Source organism: Salvia splendens, chromosome 13 (genome assembly GCF_004379255.2).
Source record: "Salvia splendens isolate huo1 chromosome 13, SspV2, whole genome shotgun sequence".
Taxonomy (NCBI): Eukaryota; Viridiplantae; Streptophyta; class Magnoliopsida; order Lamiales; family Lamiaceae; genus Salvia; species Salvia splendens.
The window spans coordinates 34,239,013-34,256,954 of NC_056044.1; the positions used below are offsets into that span (position 1 = coordinate 34,239,013).

At 40.2% G+C, this 17,942-nt stretch overlaps 3 protein-coding genes across 3 annotated transcripts; 2 read left to right on the forward strand and 1 right to left on the reverse strand.

Annotated features, from left to right (window-relative positions):
- The first annotated feature begins 404 nt into the window (after positions 1-404).
- LOC121762495 (receptor-like protein Cf-9) lies at positions 405-1,850 on the forward strand. The gene has a single exon (XM_042158380.1). The coding sequence runs from the start codon at positions 460-462 to the stop codon at positions 1,726-1,728; it is 1,269 nt and encodes a 422-aa protein (XP_042014314.1). The 5' UTR covers positions 405-459; the 3' UTR covers positions 1,729-1,850.
- Positions 1,851-6,581: 4,731 nt separating this feature from the next.
- On the reverse strand, positions 6,582-8,816 carry LOC121760953 (protein MAIN-LIKE 1-like). Its single transcript, XM_042156540.1, has 5 exons — positions 7,960-8,816; positions 7,805-7,892; positions 7,278-7,724; positions 6,778-7,197; positions 6,582-6,602 (listed from the first exon to the last, which is right to left on the reverse strand). The coding sequence occupies exons 1-5, from the start codon at positions 8,814-8,816 to the stop codon at positions 6,582-6,584; spliced, it is 1,833 nt and encodes a 610-aa protein (XP_042012474.1).
- A 6,157-nt stretch (positions 8,817-14,973) lies between these two features.
- Positions 14,974-17,691, forward strand: LOC121762493 (receptor-like protein 7). Its single transcript, XM_042158379.1, has one exon. It carries the CDS (start codon positions 14,974-14,976, stop codon positions 17,611-17,613), a length of 2,640 nt encoding a protein of 879 aa, XP_042014313.1. The 3' UTR covers positions 17,614-17,691.
- The last annotated feature ends 251 nt before the right edge of the window (positions 17,692-17,942 follow it).

The following is a 17,942-nucleotide window of genomic DNA, read 5'->3' on the forward strand; positions in this document are numbered from 1 at the left end:
AAGACCTCAAGTCAATTACTATTATCAATGAAATACTAAGTCACCACCATAATGAGTGCATAAAATAGTGGAAGACCTCAAGTCAATTGCTAAGTCTTCCAATTCTATAAAGCAGAGTGCACTAAATTTACAAATAGTCCACGATATTTGCTAAATATAACATACAGTCCCTACATTCTACTATATTATATCAATAAAATGACACCGTTTCTGTTATTAGAATTAAATTACTAAAGTTTGTGGAAAATTATAATACTGAAATATCGTTCTCATTAACAACTAGTCTTTCTATGGCCAATTAAAAGTTGTGTTCGTGTTTGTGGAAATTAATGGCAGTCTTTATTTATTCAAGTAGTGGTCTTAAAAAGTTATACAAGCAAACTATTTAAACCCTCATTCAACTATCATCATTTGTACAAAAAAAAAAGAAAAAAAGAATTATCAATATCTTCTTTCACAATGCTTTCAAACTTGTTGTTCATTTGTTTCCTATTTTCATCCTTAATTTTCACAGCCCATTCTTATAATAACAAATGCCTTCGTCATCAGGAAACCATGTTGCTTCAACTCAAGCAAGAGTTGATCTTCGATTCCTATTTTTCAACAAAACTTGTGCGATGGAATGAAAGTGGGGAGTGCTGCAAGTGGCACGGTGTGGAATGTGATGCTTCTGGCTACGTCGTTAGTTTGCAGCTTGATGGTGAGGCCATTTCTGGTGGAATTGGTAACTCGTCAAGTCTCTTCGGATTTAAATATCTGCAGAAGCTTAACCTTGCCTACAATGTCTTCAGGCAGAAGACTATTCCAAAAGGAATTGGCAATCTGACTTGTCTGACACATTTGAATTTGTCATATGCTGGTTTTGTTGGGCAGGTTCCTTCTGAAGTTTCATTGTTAACCAAATTGGCTAGTCTCGATATCTCTGACGACTACTTTCGTAATACTCTTAGCCTCGAGCACCCAAATTCGGAGATGCTTGTCCAAAATCTAACCGAGCTTAGAGAGCTCTATCTTGATGGTGTCAATATGACTTCCTTCCATGAAAGGGAAAGTTGGGGCAATATTATATCATCACATTTACCCAACCTCACCACTTTGAGCTTGGTTCATTGCAGTCTTCATGGCCCTTTGCCTAAATCCTTTTGGCAACTTCATTCCCTTTCTATTCTTCAACTAGATGGGAACAATCTTTCAGCAGTAGCACTTGATGATTTGTTCACCAATTTTCCAAGTCTGACCACCTTAACTCTTAGTGAGTGCAGTTTGAAGGGTTCAATACCATCCACCTTGGCTAACCTAACCAAGCTGATTCATGTGAATTTGGCATATAACTTATTGACAGGCTCACTTCCTTCTACATTGTTTGCTAAACAAACAGATCTGATTCATGTTGATTTGTCACGTAACTCGTTGACAGGCTCACTTCATTCCACATTGTTTGCTAACCTAACAAAGCTGATTCATGTCGATTTGTCATATAACTCCTTTACAGGCTCACTTCCTTTTGATAACCTAACAAAGCTGATTCATGTCGATTTGTCATATAACTCCTTGACAGGCTCACTTTCTCCTACTATATTTGAAGGTCTATCGAATCTCGTTCATCTTGATTTGAGTAATAATTCATTCTATGGTAACATCCCCCGCTCTCTTTCTGCTCTCCCGTCATTGTTGGAACTTGATCTTAGTTCCAACCAATTTAATGGCACTGTTCAACTGGGAGACTGATACAGACCAAACGGGAGAACTCATCCCAAAAGACTAGCCTGTTAGGAGAGAGAGCCCACTTAGTCTATATACCCCACATCAGTTGTTCTCACAACCGATGTGGGAATTGAGTCCGTAACATTCGACCCTCCTTTAAGGGCCAACGTCCTCGTTGGTCACGGCCACGTTGGTCACGGCTGGTTCTTTGCCAGGCCACCACTCCGTGGGCCACCACTCCGAGTTCTCGTTGGTCACGGCCACGTTGGTCACGGCGGATTCTTTGCCCGGCCACCACTCCGTGGGTCACCACTCCGAGCGGCCCCAAACGTACTCGTTGGTCACGGCGAGTTCGCTGCCCGGCCACCACTCCGAGCCGTTTGGGCTCTCAATGAAAGCACCAATTGATACAGACCAAACGGGAGAACTCATCCCAAAAGACTAGCCTGTTAGGAGAGAGAGCCCACTTAGTCTATATACCCCACATCAGTTGTTCTCACAACCGATGTGGGAATTGAGTCCGTAACAGAGACGTTCGAAGCCTTCCCAATCTCACATTGCTTGTTCTATCCAGAAACAGGTTGTCGGTAGATGATGGCAACTTCAATTCGAGTTCATATGGTGGTCTCCAATTAAAAGGGTTGTACCTAAATTCATGTAACTTGTCCAGTTTTCCCGATTTCATCAAGCATGTGGATCTAGAAGTATTGGATCTCTCAAACAATAGTATTGCAGGGGAGATACCTAGTTGGATTTGGGGAACACAACTTTGGCATTTGGACCTCTCCTTTAATCTTCTAACAAATGTGCAAAAGCCTTATGATATCCCTCCTTCCCTTGACACCCTATACTTGCAGTCTAACCAGCTTAGGGGCGAGCTGCATCTGCCCATTCCACTTGAATCTCGACTCTCTGACTTGTCTCTTACTAATAACAGTTTAAGTGGATCAATTCCAGCATCCATTTGTAATGCCACACAACTGTTTAATCTCGACTTGTCTGGAAATGAATTAACTGGATCAATTCCAACCTGCCTCTGCAATGCCCCACGACTCAGTTTTCTTCAGTTGTATGAAAATAAATTAAGTGGCAACATACCCGCTTGCCTACTTAATAACATTAATCAGATCGATCTGAGTCGTAACAACATCAGCGGCAGCATACCCCCTTTCCAGCTTGGTTATGTTGAGTTTCTTGATCTGAGTCAAAACAACATCAGCGGTAGCATTCCAGATATTTTTCCTATTAATTGTGGTCTAACTTATTTGGATCTCAACAATAATACACTAGAAGGGAAGATCCCGAAGTCGCTCAAGAGCTGCACGTCGCTGGCCCACGTAAACGTTGGCAACAACATGATGAACGACACTTTCCCGTGCATGCTAGCATCGTATTTGTTTGTTCTTGTTTTGCACTCCAATAGATTCCATGGAGATTTAAGATGCCACACCACTTGGCCATATCTCCAAATTCTAGATGTATCTTCCTTCCAATCATTTTGGTGGAAGTCTGGAATCAATCAATTTCTCTAGTTGGACGTCAATGATGATACCCAATAATGGAAAATTGAGAGAGAGCGGTTATTACAACGCTGACGTGACATTAATGGTGAAAGGGCACATGGTTGAGCTTTCCAAGATTTGGGCAGATATTAGTACTATTGATTTATCTTCCAATAGTTTCTATGGAAAGTTACCAAATGCAATTGGTGATCTTACCTCACTTCATTATCTTAACTTCTCTCACAATGTCCTCAACGGAAGCATCCCAAAATCATTCGGTCAATTGAGGAACCTCGAATCACTCGACCTCTCGCTGAACCAACTAGCAGGACCGATCCCGGAGGAGCTTGGAGGGCTCACATTCCTTTCAAAATTGAATCTCTCCTACAATAAGTTTGTTGGAGCGATCCCAAAAGGGCGGCAAATTCAAACATTCCCATCTGACTCATTTGAAGGAAATTTGGGGCTATGTGGCTTCCCTCTCGACATAAACTGCAGTAATACTAATGTGTCACTACCGGGATATGATGAAAATGGGGAAGAGGAGAAGGAGATAGAGTGGGAATACGTGTGTGCTGCAGTTGGATACGTTGTGGGAGTAGGAAGCATCATGTGGCTACTTTTATTCTGTCGAAGCTTCAGAGAGAAATACTTTGGCAAAATAGAAGAGGCTGTAGAAGACATGTTCATTGCCAGAGACATGAGAAGAAGACGTGCAAGAAGAGCAGCAGCAGCAATGAATCGAGTCAGGAGGCAGTAGTGTTGGAAATGTTATGTGTGTTTTATGTAAGAGAGTGATATAAAAGGGGTTTAATTGTGTGCATGATTTTATCTTAAAGTTTGTAGTTTGTACAATGTAATGAATTTTGGTATGAAATGATGATTTGTGTTGCATGTTAGTACAAAAGGTTTCTCCCATGTCTCGTTAACAACTAATCTATTATAATCAATTCAAGGTTCTAATGCCAGAACTATAGGTGTTTTCCCCATAATTCTTTGATTGGGGCACAGAATGACTTCAAGTCAATTTCGTGATCTTTTGGGTTAAAGCCATATGTGAATGAGTTCTATCATTTTCTTCAAATCCAAATCATATAAAAGAAATCCCATATCACTTTTCATGAGTTATAATTAACCTACTACAAAAAACATCTAAGAAAATAGTCTACAAAGCATGCAAAATTCTTGATGGCTTTAGTAATGTGGGGTACCACTTGAACTCAATCCATGAAATACTCTAAAAATAAGACTAACTGGAAGATTGTTAAACCCCTCCCCACGTTTAAAAAAAAGAAGGAAAAATTGGATGCCTATTTAAACACACATGCACCTATCTTCATTTGTACAAAAATAATTATCAATATCCTCTTTCACAATGCTTTCTAACTTCTTGTGGTGCATTTGCATACTAATTTCGTCCTTAATTTCCACAACTCATACATATAATAACAAATGTCTTCACCATCAGGAGATCTTGTTGCTTCAACTCAAGGATGAGTTGATCTTCGATTCTTCTCTTTCTACAAAACCGGTGAGATGGACTGAAAGTAGCGAGTGCTGCAAGTGGCACGGTGTGGAATGTGATGCTTCTGACTACATCGTTAGTTTGCAGCTCGATGGTGAGGCCATTTATGGTCGAATTGGGGATTCGTCGAGCCTCTTCAGATTTAAATATCTGCAGAAGCTCAACCTCGCCTTCAATTATCTATACTTGAACTACACTCCCATTCCAAAAGGGAAAAGGTATTGCAAAATCTAACAAGGCTTGAAGAGCTACATCTTGATGGTGTCTATATGACTTCCTTTCATGAAATGAAAAAGTGAGGCCATATTATATCATCATATTTACCCAAGCTCACCTCATTGAGCATGGTTGGTTGTAATCTTTATGGCTCTTTGCCTAATTCCTTTTGGCAACTTCATTCCCTTTCTATTCTCCAACTAGATCATAACAATCTTTCAATGGTAGCGGTTTCGGATTTGTTCACCAACTTCCCAAGTCTGACCACCTTGAATCTTTATAACTAAAGGGTTCTATTCCACCCACCTTTGCTAACCAGACCAAGCTGATTCATGTCGACTTGTCGTTCAACTCATTGAAGGGCTCTATCCGGGTTTTTTCTATTTTTGTTCTAAAATAGAACTTAGATTCCTCGTTTGTTCTAGCGTTTTTTTTTGTTCCGGATTTGGGAGAGACGCATGACCCTCATGCGTCTCTTTTTAATGAGACGCATGACGATCATGCGTCTTTCATAGAGACGCATGAGGGTCATGCGTCTCTTTTTTTTTTCGTTTTTTTTAACGACGCATGAAGGTCATGCGTCTTAGGTATAGACGCATCTCTCTCATGCGTCTGTTGTTTTTTAAAATATAATAGACGACGCATGAGCGTCATGCGTCTTAGGTAGAGACGCATGAGGCTCATGCGTCTCTAACTTGCTTAAATCAGTTCCCACGGCAGAATAGGCAGAATACGCGAGAGAAAGAGAGGAAGACAACCCGTGCGATTTCCTTGGCGATTTCTTGGCGATTCCCTTCATATTTCGGTAAGTTTCCTTCAATTTTTCAACATTGTTCTCGTATTTGTTGTTATTTGCATATTATTAGGGTTTTGATAAATCTTTTGTATACTTACTATATTAGGGTTTAATTAAAAAAATTGTCTTTAATTGTTGTTGGTTTGTATATATATTTTTGCAGAAATCATGCAAGTATACGTGAGTTTATATTGGGGTGGTAGAATATATCAACTTCCTCAAGTGGGTATTTGTTATGATCCTCCTCGTGCGAGAGCTTCCATCGTATTGGATTCATGTGTCTCATTATCTGAATTAGTTGCAATGATATGTGTTAAGATAAGAATAGATTCAAACCAACACTTCATCGAAATATCTTGGAGGCATTGTTTCTTGGGTACCGGTACGAGTTATGTATGTACTGCGGTTGACAGTGATCAAAGTGTGTTTTATATGTTCAATGCGGCTCTAAATTCTACTCGACATATTGAATTATTTGTTGAGTATTCGTATGTTGGAAATGCCTTCATCCCACCAATTGTTGATCATGGTGTTGGATCATCTACGAGGTTTGAACCTTTGAGCATGGATTGCGGTATGAATGAGCAAACAGATGTTGCAGATGCTGCTGATGTTGGATTGAATACTCAAGAGAATGTAGAAGAGCATGATGATGTTCATGTTGTACGAAGAGACCTTGATGATCCAGAATTGTCGTCATCCTCGTCTGATGAGATTTTAAGTGATGATTCTGGTGCTGACTCTAGTGATGAGGAGGTAGTGTATAAACCCGTCGTGCAAGGTGAACAACCACTTCCAGAATACGTTCACACCGGGTTGAAATATTTTCGCAGACTGCCTAGTGGTCCTTCTGAGGTACCTGAAGTTGGTAATGAACGCAGTACCATGTACTGGGATGAAGAACACCCATATCGGATTAATGCGGGAATAAAATTTGATAGCAAACTGCATGTGAAGACTGCTATTACTATGTGGAGTTTGAGGCAACACCGGCAATTTAGGGTGGTTGAGAGCAAAGTAAGAAGGTGGCATGCCGTGTGCAAATATCCGGCAGGGAGGACAGAAGATGGGACAGCTATTATCAGCGAGACCGACGCTGATAAAGCGAATGAATGTCGGTGGAAAGTTTCTGTTACACACATGGCCCACTGGGGTGGGTCATGCTCTTGATACTGCGCCTCTGGTGCTACATAATCGGGAGGCGCCTGAGACATCCTAAACTGCTTTGTGTAGCCGTGTCCCCCAGTCCGAACACCACGCGCTCCACGACGCCGTGGAACTACTTCTTCTTGGTACGGCATGACCACATCCTGATGTTGAGAAGCGGGGTACTCCATGACATCACCGTTGTTCGTATCTTCGAGGGTAGTCCTAACAATTTCTCGAATCTGGCGCACTCGGGGGTCCATTTCGTCTTCCGTAGTTAAATGGAAAACCCTCTGAAAAGCCTCAACCTAGACAAAAAATGATACCAATATCAATAAGAAACAATCTATATCACATGAAAGCATATAGTTTAATATAACAAACTTACAAATAGTCGCATCGAAGCAGCCGACTCATTCATCCCAGCAGTGGCCCGTGCCCCAGGCCGAGTCATGTACGTCACTGTAATTCTGTTATACCACGCCATATAACTCGGGCTCATGGGAATATCCAAAGACATTGGTGCGACGTATTCGGCAGCTTGGAACCTTTCGTACCTCATGTCCCACTCCCCAATGTAGAACTGATGCGTGGTTGCCCAGTTGTTGCCCTTCTTACCACGCCGATCATTTTTGCCTAAATGATCGGCGTTCCTTAGCATCCTGTCTACATTCTGCGGTATATCCTGGTACCGATTGAACTGTCGTCGCACTCGTCCAGGCTCATGAGCCTCGACATAGGCCCAACATACCAAGTAGGTCTCGCACAGAGAGCATCCAGTCACATCATTGCAGTAGTCAGGCAGTATGCAATGTGCGTATGGCGTCCAGATAAACTACAAAACAGCAATGCAAATGCCACTGAATAATTCCGTAATAAGTTCATAAATGAAGTCTAAACCGAAATAATACTCACCTGGCCAGGTCTAATCAGAGATATTTGGTCACGATAATGCTCAACCGAATGTCTAGGAGCATTTCCTATCTGCGTTGTTCCTTTCCACCTGTACATATATTTGATGTAAGCAAATAATCCAATATAAATTAATAAATAAATATTTAGATATATACCTGGCGCCACATGGTGTATATGGCTCGTGTACAACTGGTCCAATGAACGCAGGCCTCAATGTGGGCATTCTTTCCCACGCCCATAGCTGCAGAAGCATCATAGGCCCGCCCAACTCTTTTCTCTTATCCATGGAAGCCTCGCACAGATAATGATAAAGGTAGGCCAATGCCGCACTTCCCCAACTAATATTCTTCACCTCTTCTGGATCCCCAAGCCCATTCAACCACATAAATGGCACCTTACACCCCGTGGTGTCCGGTAGAATGAGACCTCCTAATAAAATTAGGGCATGGATACGTGCCCTTTGGATGTATACGTACATAGGTAGGTCATCACCCAGAGGCATCCTTGTCTGGTTGATCAGTGCGGTCATCAGCAAACCGCCTTGCTTTGTCTCTGTGGAAGTATCTGGTATCCATCCCAACAGATCGCGGCACTTGCTGGTCCAGTCTGAAAAGTTGTCATGATAGTCACGCCCTGTGAAAACGCGACCATCCGCCCTCAAGCCCCAAATGGCTTGCACATCTTCCAAGGTGATCGTCGCCTCACCGATCGGTAGATGGAAAGTGTGCGTCTCCGGTCTCCAACGCTCAATCAACGCATTGATCAGCTCGTTGTCCACCTTCATGGGCTTCTCACAATCGATCACGCCTTTGAAACCAAAGACGTCAAGCCAATATCTAACATTCTCGTGAATTTCGACGTCCCAAGTCTTGCTTTCTGTCCTTCGGACTTTAAATACTTGGGTTGTGCCCTCTTTCATGAGTTTATGTGAAATGTGATGTTTCTGTAAATTTAGCAAGGACGGGTCTTCGGGTCCATATAATAATTGCTCACTAGAACTTGAAGTCTCCATCTAATCTAAGTACAAATTCACGAAACAACAATTACAAATTACAACACAAATTACATATCCATTCAAATTCATCTTCAAAATAACAACAAATCATAAATCAAATGATTGATTCACTCCAATTCAACACCATTCCTGCTTTATAAGGCCTAATTTACATATAGCTACTAAATTAGAAGGTTAAATTAAAATATGCAATTCAATCTATACTTTATTCTTCAATATCAACCAAAATCACAACACCAAGCATCTCTAATATATGAATAACTATACAATAGAATGAATTTAGCCACTAAAATCCATTACAATTAACTAAACACCAAAAAATCGGACAAAATTGAGCAATTTGTTATAAACCCTAATTTACAAAAATTAGGGGAAATCTAAACAAACTATGCAAATTAACAACAAATAAGGAAGGAATGTTGAAGGATTGAATGAAACTTACTGGAAAAAGAGAGGAAATCGTCGGATTCGCTAAGAAATCGCCAAGGAATCGCCGGAAGTCGCCTATCAGAATTCTCTCTCGCGTGTATTCTGCCTTCTGCCTCTGGCGGAACTGATTTAATTCGACATAGAGACGCATGAGCCTCATGCGTCTCTACCTAAGACGCATGACGCTCATGCGTCGTCTATTATATTTTAAAAAACAACAGACGCATGAGAGTGATGCGTCTATACCTAAGACGCATGACCTTCATGCGTCGTTAAAAAAACGAAAAAAAAATAGAGACGCATGACCCTCATGCGTCTCTATGAAAGACGCATGATCGTCATGCGTCTCATTAAAAAGAGACGCATGAGGGTCATGCGTCTCTCCCAAATCCGGAACAAAAAAAAACGCTAGAACAAACGAGGAATCTAAGTTCTATTTTAGAACAAAAATAGAAAAAACCCGGCTCTATCCCATCCACCTTTACTACATGCCTGCTTCTCTTGAGATCCTTTACTTGCAATCTAACCAGCTTAGGGGTGAGTTGCAGTTGTCCATTCCACTTGAATCTGAACTCTTGTCCTTGTCTCTTGCTAATAACAGTTTAAGTGGATTAATTCCAACCTCCCTCTGCAATGTCACACATCTTAACACTCTTGACTTGTCTGGAAATAAATTAAGTGGCAGCATACCCCTTTGCCCACTTGATGACATTTGGTTTCTCGATCTGAGTCAAAACAACATCAGCGGCAGTCAGTGGCGGATCCAGGACCGCAGCGGAACTTATATTTAAATATTAAATATTTACTTTAATATTATTTTTAATAATAAAATAAATAAATATTATATTAATATTTAAGTAGCACTAGCTTCATTATTAAAATATAAACATGCTTCAGCTTGCAAATATGTATTATTCATTTTAAAATAAAAAATTATATAAATATAAACATGCTTTAGCTTGCAAATATGTATTATTCATTTTAAAATATAAAATTATTGTAAATATATGTACATTTAAAATCACTTAAAATCACTGTAAATATTATATACAAAAGTGATATAAGTAGAGCACTAAATATTTATATTTCAAAAATATTTAAAATGTTTATTTTGTTACATAGAGAATAATTAAGATGCATGGATCAAATTATAAGTACTTTAGGATAAAAAAGACTTTAACACAAGATTAAAAATAATTTTAACTAAAGAATAAATATAACAACATAATATATGCAACTTAGTAGTATTTAAAGGTATTATTTTGATAATAAGAAGAAATATGAATTGATAAAATAAAAAATGAAAAATGAAAATAAATATGTTTTTGTTGAGGATTGTAGACATCTTAGTTAAAAATTCAACAACCAAATCATTGGACTACTACATTTTATATGACATTTATTGAAAACAAAAATATTTCTACACTCTACGGAGGGGGCGGATATGCTATTTTCGGCTTGATTCAATGAAAAATTTAGGCTCTCCAGACGGTCAGGTAGGGGCGACCGCCCCCTCCTGCCCCCTGGATCCGCCACTGGCGGCAGTATTCCAGATATTTTTGTGCGCTACAATATCTTGGTCTTAACAATAATAATCTAGAAGGGAAGATCCCAAAGTCCCTCGAAAGTTGCAAGTCGTTGAACTACATTAATGTTGGGAACAACATGATGAACGGCACTTTCCCATGCATAGTGAAAACTTGCAATAAAACCAAGAAGAATAAACGAGCTCATATTGAAAACAGGGATTATGGAGAATACTCAGAGAATTTTCAATGATTGGAACTTACAGTCAGATCCGGTTACATATACTCCATATTGGAATAATCTAGAATCTCTCCTTAATCTCCATGGTACAAGACTAATCATACTTTAACAACATTAATTAAAACTAACTCTGACGCACTCCCTTCTTTTTTAATCCACTCATCACCACGTCTCTCCAAGTACAAATGTGGTCCTCCATCTTAGCTGTCTTGTTTGGCTTGTCCTCGGCTTCAGCTCGTGTGAGGCTAACCATTGGTTCTTCTCGCATAGCACGTGCTTTAATCCTCTTTGTCTCATTCACATCCAAGCAACGTACAGTGAGGCCCAGTGGCTTGAGACCATGATCCACGGCTTGATCAACTTGGCCATTACGGCCATGATCTACAACTTGATCAACTTGGCCATTACGACCATGATCCGCGGCTTGATCAACGTGATCATTACGACTGTGATCCGCAGCTTGATCAACATGGCCATTACGACTGTGATCCGCAGCTTGATCAACATGGCCATTACGACTGTGACCCGCAGCTTGATCAATTTGGCCATTACGATTGTGATCCGCAGCTTGATCAACTTGGCGATTACTTCCAACACATAGTATCATCGATCTTGGGTGTTCTTGTTTTGCCCTCGAATAGATTCCATGGCCCAATCTCCAAATTCTAGATATATCATCGAATCAGTTTACTGGTGGACTTGACTCAATCAACTTCTCTAGTTGGACGGCTATGGTGCTACCGAGTGATGGAAAAATGGGCCGCATTAATTACAACATGCGGCGCTCTAGCCTAACATTAACCATAAAAGGGCAGATGCTAGATGTTCATAACATTTGGTCAAGTTTTGGTACCATTGATTTGTCTTCCAATAATTTTCATGGAAAGATACCAAATGCAATTGGAGATCTCAACTCACTTTATCAACTCAACTTGTCCCACAATGTTCTCAACGGAAGCATCCCAAAATTATTTGGTCAGCTGAGTAATCTCGAATCACTCGACCTCTCTGTAAACCAACTAGTTGGGCCAATTCCAAAGGAGCTCGGAGGGCTCACATTCCTTGCACACTTGAATCTCTCCTACGATATGTTTGTTGGAGCGATCCCAAAAGGTCGTCAAATTCAAACATTCTCAGCTGATTCATTTGAAGGAAATTTGGGGCTATGTGGTTTCCCTCTCGACATATACTGCAGTAATAGTAATGTACCACCACCGGGATATGATGAGAATGGGGAAGAGAAGAGGGAGATAGAGTGGGAATACGTGTGTGCTGCAGTTGGATATGTTGTGGGAGTAGGAAGCATCGTGTGGCTACTTTATTCTGTCGAAGCTTCAGAGAGAAATACTTGGGCAAAATAGAAGAGGTTGTTGAAGACATGTTCATTGCATGAGACATGAGAAGAAGACGTGCAAGAAGAGCAGCAGCAGCAAGGAATCAAGTCAGGAGGCCATAATGTTGGAAATGTTATCTGTGTTTTATGTAAGAGAGCAGCAGCAGCAAGGAATCGAGCCAGAAGGGCATCCGCAGTGGTACGGATGCCCCGGCGGACATCCTCGCGGACATTCCAAAAACACCTCCTGCCACGTTATACGGACTTCCCACTGCGGATGTCACGTCATACGAACATCCCACTGCACAGTGGCGGACATCCCGACGGACTTCCCACATTAAAAAAAAATTAATGCAAAAATCGGGAATTCCGCGCCGACGTCCGTGGGAGTCAACGCAATGGCCAGTGACGGAACCGGGAATTTGAATAAGCCGGTGCTAAACTTTAAATAATACTACTCCTTTTGTTTCATTAAAAATAAAACGTTTTCATTTTCGGATTGTCCAACTAAAAATGAAACGTTTCATAAAGAGAAAATAACATTATCTCTATTTTTTTCATCTCTTACTTTATTCTCTCTCTTTTTTTGTTTGACCATTTCGAACACACTTGCGGTGGAATCGGATTAATCCTGCTTGACCGGGCTTGCAGATTAAGGCCGAAAGTCTCCCAGCGGGTGGTGAACTCACAAAACAACACTACATAAAATCATGTGCCGAAGTGCACATCTTTCTTACTTTAGTCTCTCTTTATTAACTCACAAAATAACACAATATAAAATCTTATACCAAAAAACAAGCGTTTTATATTTAATGTGACGAAAATCATGTGCCGAAGTGCACAATGGTGGACGTCCCGCGCGGACGTCGCGCACGCCGGTCTAACATCCGCGCGGAAGTCCGCCATTGCGGATGCTCTTAGCTTGTGGGGTTCCCTATGTGTTTAATTGTGTGCATGTTTTTATCTTAAAGTTTGTGGGCTTACCCATCCCTGTTTCAAGATATAGGGGCATCGGGCTGGTTTCAATCCACGTGTTAATTGAATTTATGGTTCGGCCTGGCCCAAGAATTGACAACAATATTGGAAAAAACATTTTAGATAATTTTGGTCATATTTCACAAATCAAAAAACAATGCTACATACCCATATGAAAAAATTTGCAGATGTATAATTAAAATATGAAATTCACTCAAGTCGTCGACACATATTAGAGTCATCTAATTTTTTTATGTTTTTCGTGGAAAAGCATAATGCAACTTTTATGACACGGCATTGCATAGTTTTTCTACGACAATAAAATTTTCAAGCAAGAAAATGATATTCCTATGATCCTATTAACAACTATATATTCCGTCAACTGACACCTCAAGTTGGAAAATATTTCCAAGTCCTTCCAATTCTATAAAGTAATTGCACTGAATTTACAATTAATTCACAACTCCATATTCATCAGAAAAAAATACTGCCTTTGTCCTTTAACAAGGCTAATTTGACCGGACACAGATTTTAAGAAATGTAGTAAAAAGTGAGTGGAAAATGTTAGTAGAAGGTGAATCCTACTTTTATATATTATATTTACAGTGAAAATGTGAATGAAATAAAGTTATTGGAATGTGAGGTCCATTATAAAAAATAGTAAAAAAACAAATAGGACATTTATTGGTAGACAGACAAAAATGGTAAAATGAGACACTATTGGTCGATGGAGTCAGTACACATTTCTACTATAAACTTTTTGACTAACAATATGTATTCGTGATAATATGTCGGAAAAACTATTTTCATTCTAAACTATAGGTGTTTTTTCCCAATTATTCTTGATTGGGACTTAGAACGACCTCAAGTCAACACACTGTAGCTTTGATGAAAGTCACATGCATATCATTTCTATCATTTTCTTCAAATCCTAACCATATAGGCCCTAGGGGTGTGCATTCGGTTTTAGGTTCGGTTTTTTTGTCAAAACCGAACCAAAACCGAAAAAATGAATTTAGTTCAAAATCCAAACCGAACCCGAAAAACCGAAACCGAAAAACCGAAAACCGAACTTAACCGAAAAAATAAATATAATATTAATATATATATGTGTAATTTATTTTATTTTATATATACTAATAGAATATTTATATATAATATATAATTAATAATACATATAATATATATAATATAGTAGAATTTATTAAAAGAATATAATATATTAAATTAATAGAATATATATATAATTCGGTTATTCGGTTTTTTGATTTTTTTCTTCGCCCGAACCGAAGCGAACCGAAAAACCGAAATTTTTGTATTTTCAAAACCGAACCGAAAAATTGAAATAACCGAACCGAATTTCAAAATTTAGGTTTGGTTCGATTCGGATATTCGGTTTTCGGTTTTTTTGCTCACCCCTAATAGGCCCTACTTGTGGAATTTACAATAAATTGAGTTGAGTGTATCATTATCTATAGACTATAAGTGAATGATTGAGTTACTAGTGGAATTTTATGCGTTTGATACAGTATGCTTACTTTGCACGATACTAAATAGTTTTACATTAACTGAGATGGCCTATTTAAACCCACATTCACACATCTTAATTTGTACACAAAAAAAAGAAAAAGAAATATAGCTTCTTTCACAATGCTTTCATACTTCTCGTTGCTCATTTATATACTAACTTCGTCCTTCATTTTCACTACTCATTCATATAATAACAAATGTCTTCGTCACCAGGAAATCTTGCTGCTCCAACTAAAGGATGAGTTGATCTTCTATTCATCTCGCTCAACAAAACTGGCGCGATGGAATGAAAGTGACGAGTGCTGCAAGTGGCACGGTGTGGCATGTGATGCTTCTGGCTACGTCGTTAGTTTGCAGCTTGATGGCGAGGCCATTTACGGTGGAGTTGGGGATTCGTCGAGTCTCTTCAGATTTAAATATGTGCAGAAGCTTAATCTCGCCAACAATGACTTCAACTACATTGATTGCATTCCAAAAGGTATTGGCAATCTGGCCTATTTGACACACTTGAATTTGTCAAATGCCGGTTTTGTTGGACAGGTTCCTTCTGAAATTTTGTCCTTGACGAGATTGGCTAGTCTCGATATCTCCAATAAGTTTGGCAATACTCTTAGCCTTAACCTTCCAAATTTGGAGATGCTTGTCCGAAATCTAGTAGAGCTTAGAGAGCTCTATCTTGATCGTGTCAATATCACTTCCTCTACTGAAAGAAAAAACTGGAGCCACATTGTATCATCGTATTTACCAAACCTTACCTCTTTGAGCATGGTTGATTGTAATCTACTTGGCCCTTTGGCGAAGTCGTTTACACAACTTCATTCCCTTTCTATTCTTCGACTACATCATAACAACCTTTCAGCGGTCGCACTTGATGACTTGTTCACCAATTTTCCAAGTCTGGCCACCTTGACTCTTCGCAGCTGCAGTTTAAAGGGCTCCATCCCATCCACCTTTGCTAACCTAACCAAGTTGAGTTATGTCGATTTGTCGTATAATTTCTTGACAGGCTCACTTCCTTGTACATTGTTTGAAGGTCTTTCCAATCTCATTCATCTGAATCTGGGGTTCAATTCATTCTTTGGTAGCATTCCCAGCTCTCTTTTTGCTCTCCCTTCATTGTTGGAACTTGATCTTACATACAACCAATTTAATGGCACTTTTCAACTCAGCAACTTTCGAAACCTTCCCAGTCTCACGTTGCTTGATCTATCCGGCAATAGCTTGTCAGTAGATGTTGCCAACGTCAGTTCGAGTCTCAAACTAAAAGGATTAGGCCTAGCTTCATGTAACCTGTCCTATTTTCCCGATTTCATCGTACATTTGGATCTGGAAAAACTGGATCTCTCAAACAATAGTATTGCTGGGGAAGTGCCTAGTCGGGTTTGGGGGAAACGGCTTTGGTATTTGGACTTGTCGTTCAATCTTTTGGCGAATTTGCAAAAGCCTTACCATATACCTGCTTCGCTTTGGCTCCTACACTTGAACTCCAACCAGCTTAGGGAAGAGTTGCAGTTGCTCATTCCATCTGAATCTCAGCTTTGGTCCTTGTCTCTTGCCAATAACAGTTTAAGTGGAACAATTCCGACCTCCCTCGCCAATGCCACACTCCTCGGGTCTCTTGACCTGTCTGGAAATAAATTAAGTGGCAGCATACCTGCTTCTTTCCTGCTTGGAAACATTGGTGATCTCGATCTGAGTCGAAACAACATCAGTGGTAGCATCCCGGATATTTTTTCTGAGGACTGTGGGCTACAATATGTTGATCTCAGCAATAATGCTTTAGAAGGGAAGATCCCAAAGTCGATAGAAAGCTGCATGTGGTTAGAGTACGTGAATGTTGCGAACAACATGATCAACGACGCTTTCCCATGCTTGCTACCATCATCCTTGCGTGTTCTTGTTTTGCACTCGAATAAATTTCATGGGGATTTAAGATGCCATAGCACTTGGCCACATCTCAAAATTCTTGATATATCTTCGAATCATTTTAGCGGAAGTCTGGAATCAGTCAACTTCTCTAGCTGGACGGCTATGGTGCTACCGAGTGATGAAAATTTGAGACACAACTGGAATTATTACGCGCAGAGCTCTGGGATGACACTGATAATGAAAAGGCAATTGATGGAGCTTCATGTGATTTGGCCAGATTTTAGTGCCATTGACTTGTCTTCCAATAGTTTCTATGGAAATATACCAAATGCAATTGGTGAGCTTAGCACACTTTATCATCTCAACTTATCCTACAATGCCCTCAATGGAAGCATACCAAAATCATTTGGTAGGTTGAGTAATCTCGAATCACTCGACCTCTCTGTAAACCAACTAGCAGGGCGCATCCCGGAGGAGCTCGGAGGGCTCACATTCCTTGCACACTTGAATCTCTCCTACAATATGTTTGTTGGAGAGATCCCAAATGGTCGTCAAATTCAAACATTCTCAGCTGATTCATTTGAAGGAAATTTGGGGCTATGTGGTTTCCCTCTCGACATAAACTGCAGTAATAGTAATGTACCACCACCGGGATATGATGAGAATGGGGAAGAGAAGAGGGAGATAGAGTGGGAATACGTGTGTGCTGCAGTTGGATATGTTGTGGGAGTAGGAAGCATCGTGTGGCTGCTTTTATTCTGTCGAAGCTTCAGAGAGAAATACTTCGGCAAAATAGAAGAGGTTGTTGAAGACATGTTCATTGCCAGAGACATGAGAAGAAGGCGTGCAAGAAGAGCAGCAGCAGCAAGGAATCGAGTCAGGAGACAGTAGTGTTGGGAATGTACATTTTTATAAATCTGTGCTTCCATATGCGTTTAATTGTGGAATGAAGAGATAATTTGTGTTGCATGTTTAAGGATTTGTTTTCTTGTTTTAGTTTTAACTTGATTTAGAGCATCCACTTCTAGGCTCAAAGGGGGCGGGTGAAAAATCGGGGCGAGGAGGGGGCGGTCTATAGTGGACCCGACGTCCGCCCCGGGGCGGACAGAAAAAGGGAGCGGGGCTGGGGCGGTAGAGGCTTCGGCGACTAGGGGGCGAGGACGGGGCGATGGTGGTGGCAGCGGGGTGAGTCCGGGGCGATCCTATAGTGGGGCGATGGG

Excerpts from the sequence above, each read along its gene's own strand:
- LOC121762495 (XM_042158380.1), top strand. The coding sequence starts at position 460 with ATGCTTTCAAACTTGTTGTTCATTTGTTTCCTATTTTCATCCTTAATT.
- LOC121760953 (XM_042156540.1), bottom strand. The coding sequence starts at position 8,816 with ATGGAGACTTCAAGTTCTAGTGAGCAATTATTATATGGACCCGAAGAC. Across the intron at positions 7,198-7,277 it reads CTGCTTCGATGCGACTATTT|GTTGAGGCTTTTCAGAGGGT; the intron begins GTAAGTTTGTTA and ends TTTTTTGTCTAG. Across the intron at positions 6,603-6,777 it reads CTGCCGGATATTTGCACACG|GTACCTCAGAAGGACCACTA; the intron begins GCATGCCACCTT and ends TACCAACTTCAG.
- LOC121762493 (XM_042158379.1), top strand. The coding sequence starts at position 14,974 with ATGCTTTCATACTTCTCGTTGCTCATTTATATACTAACTTCGTCCTTC.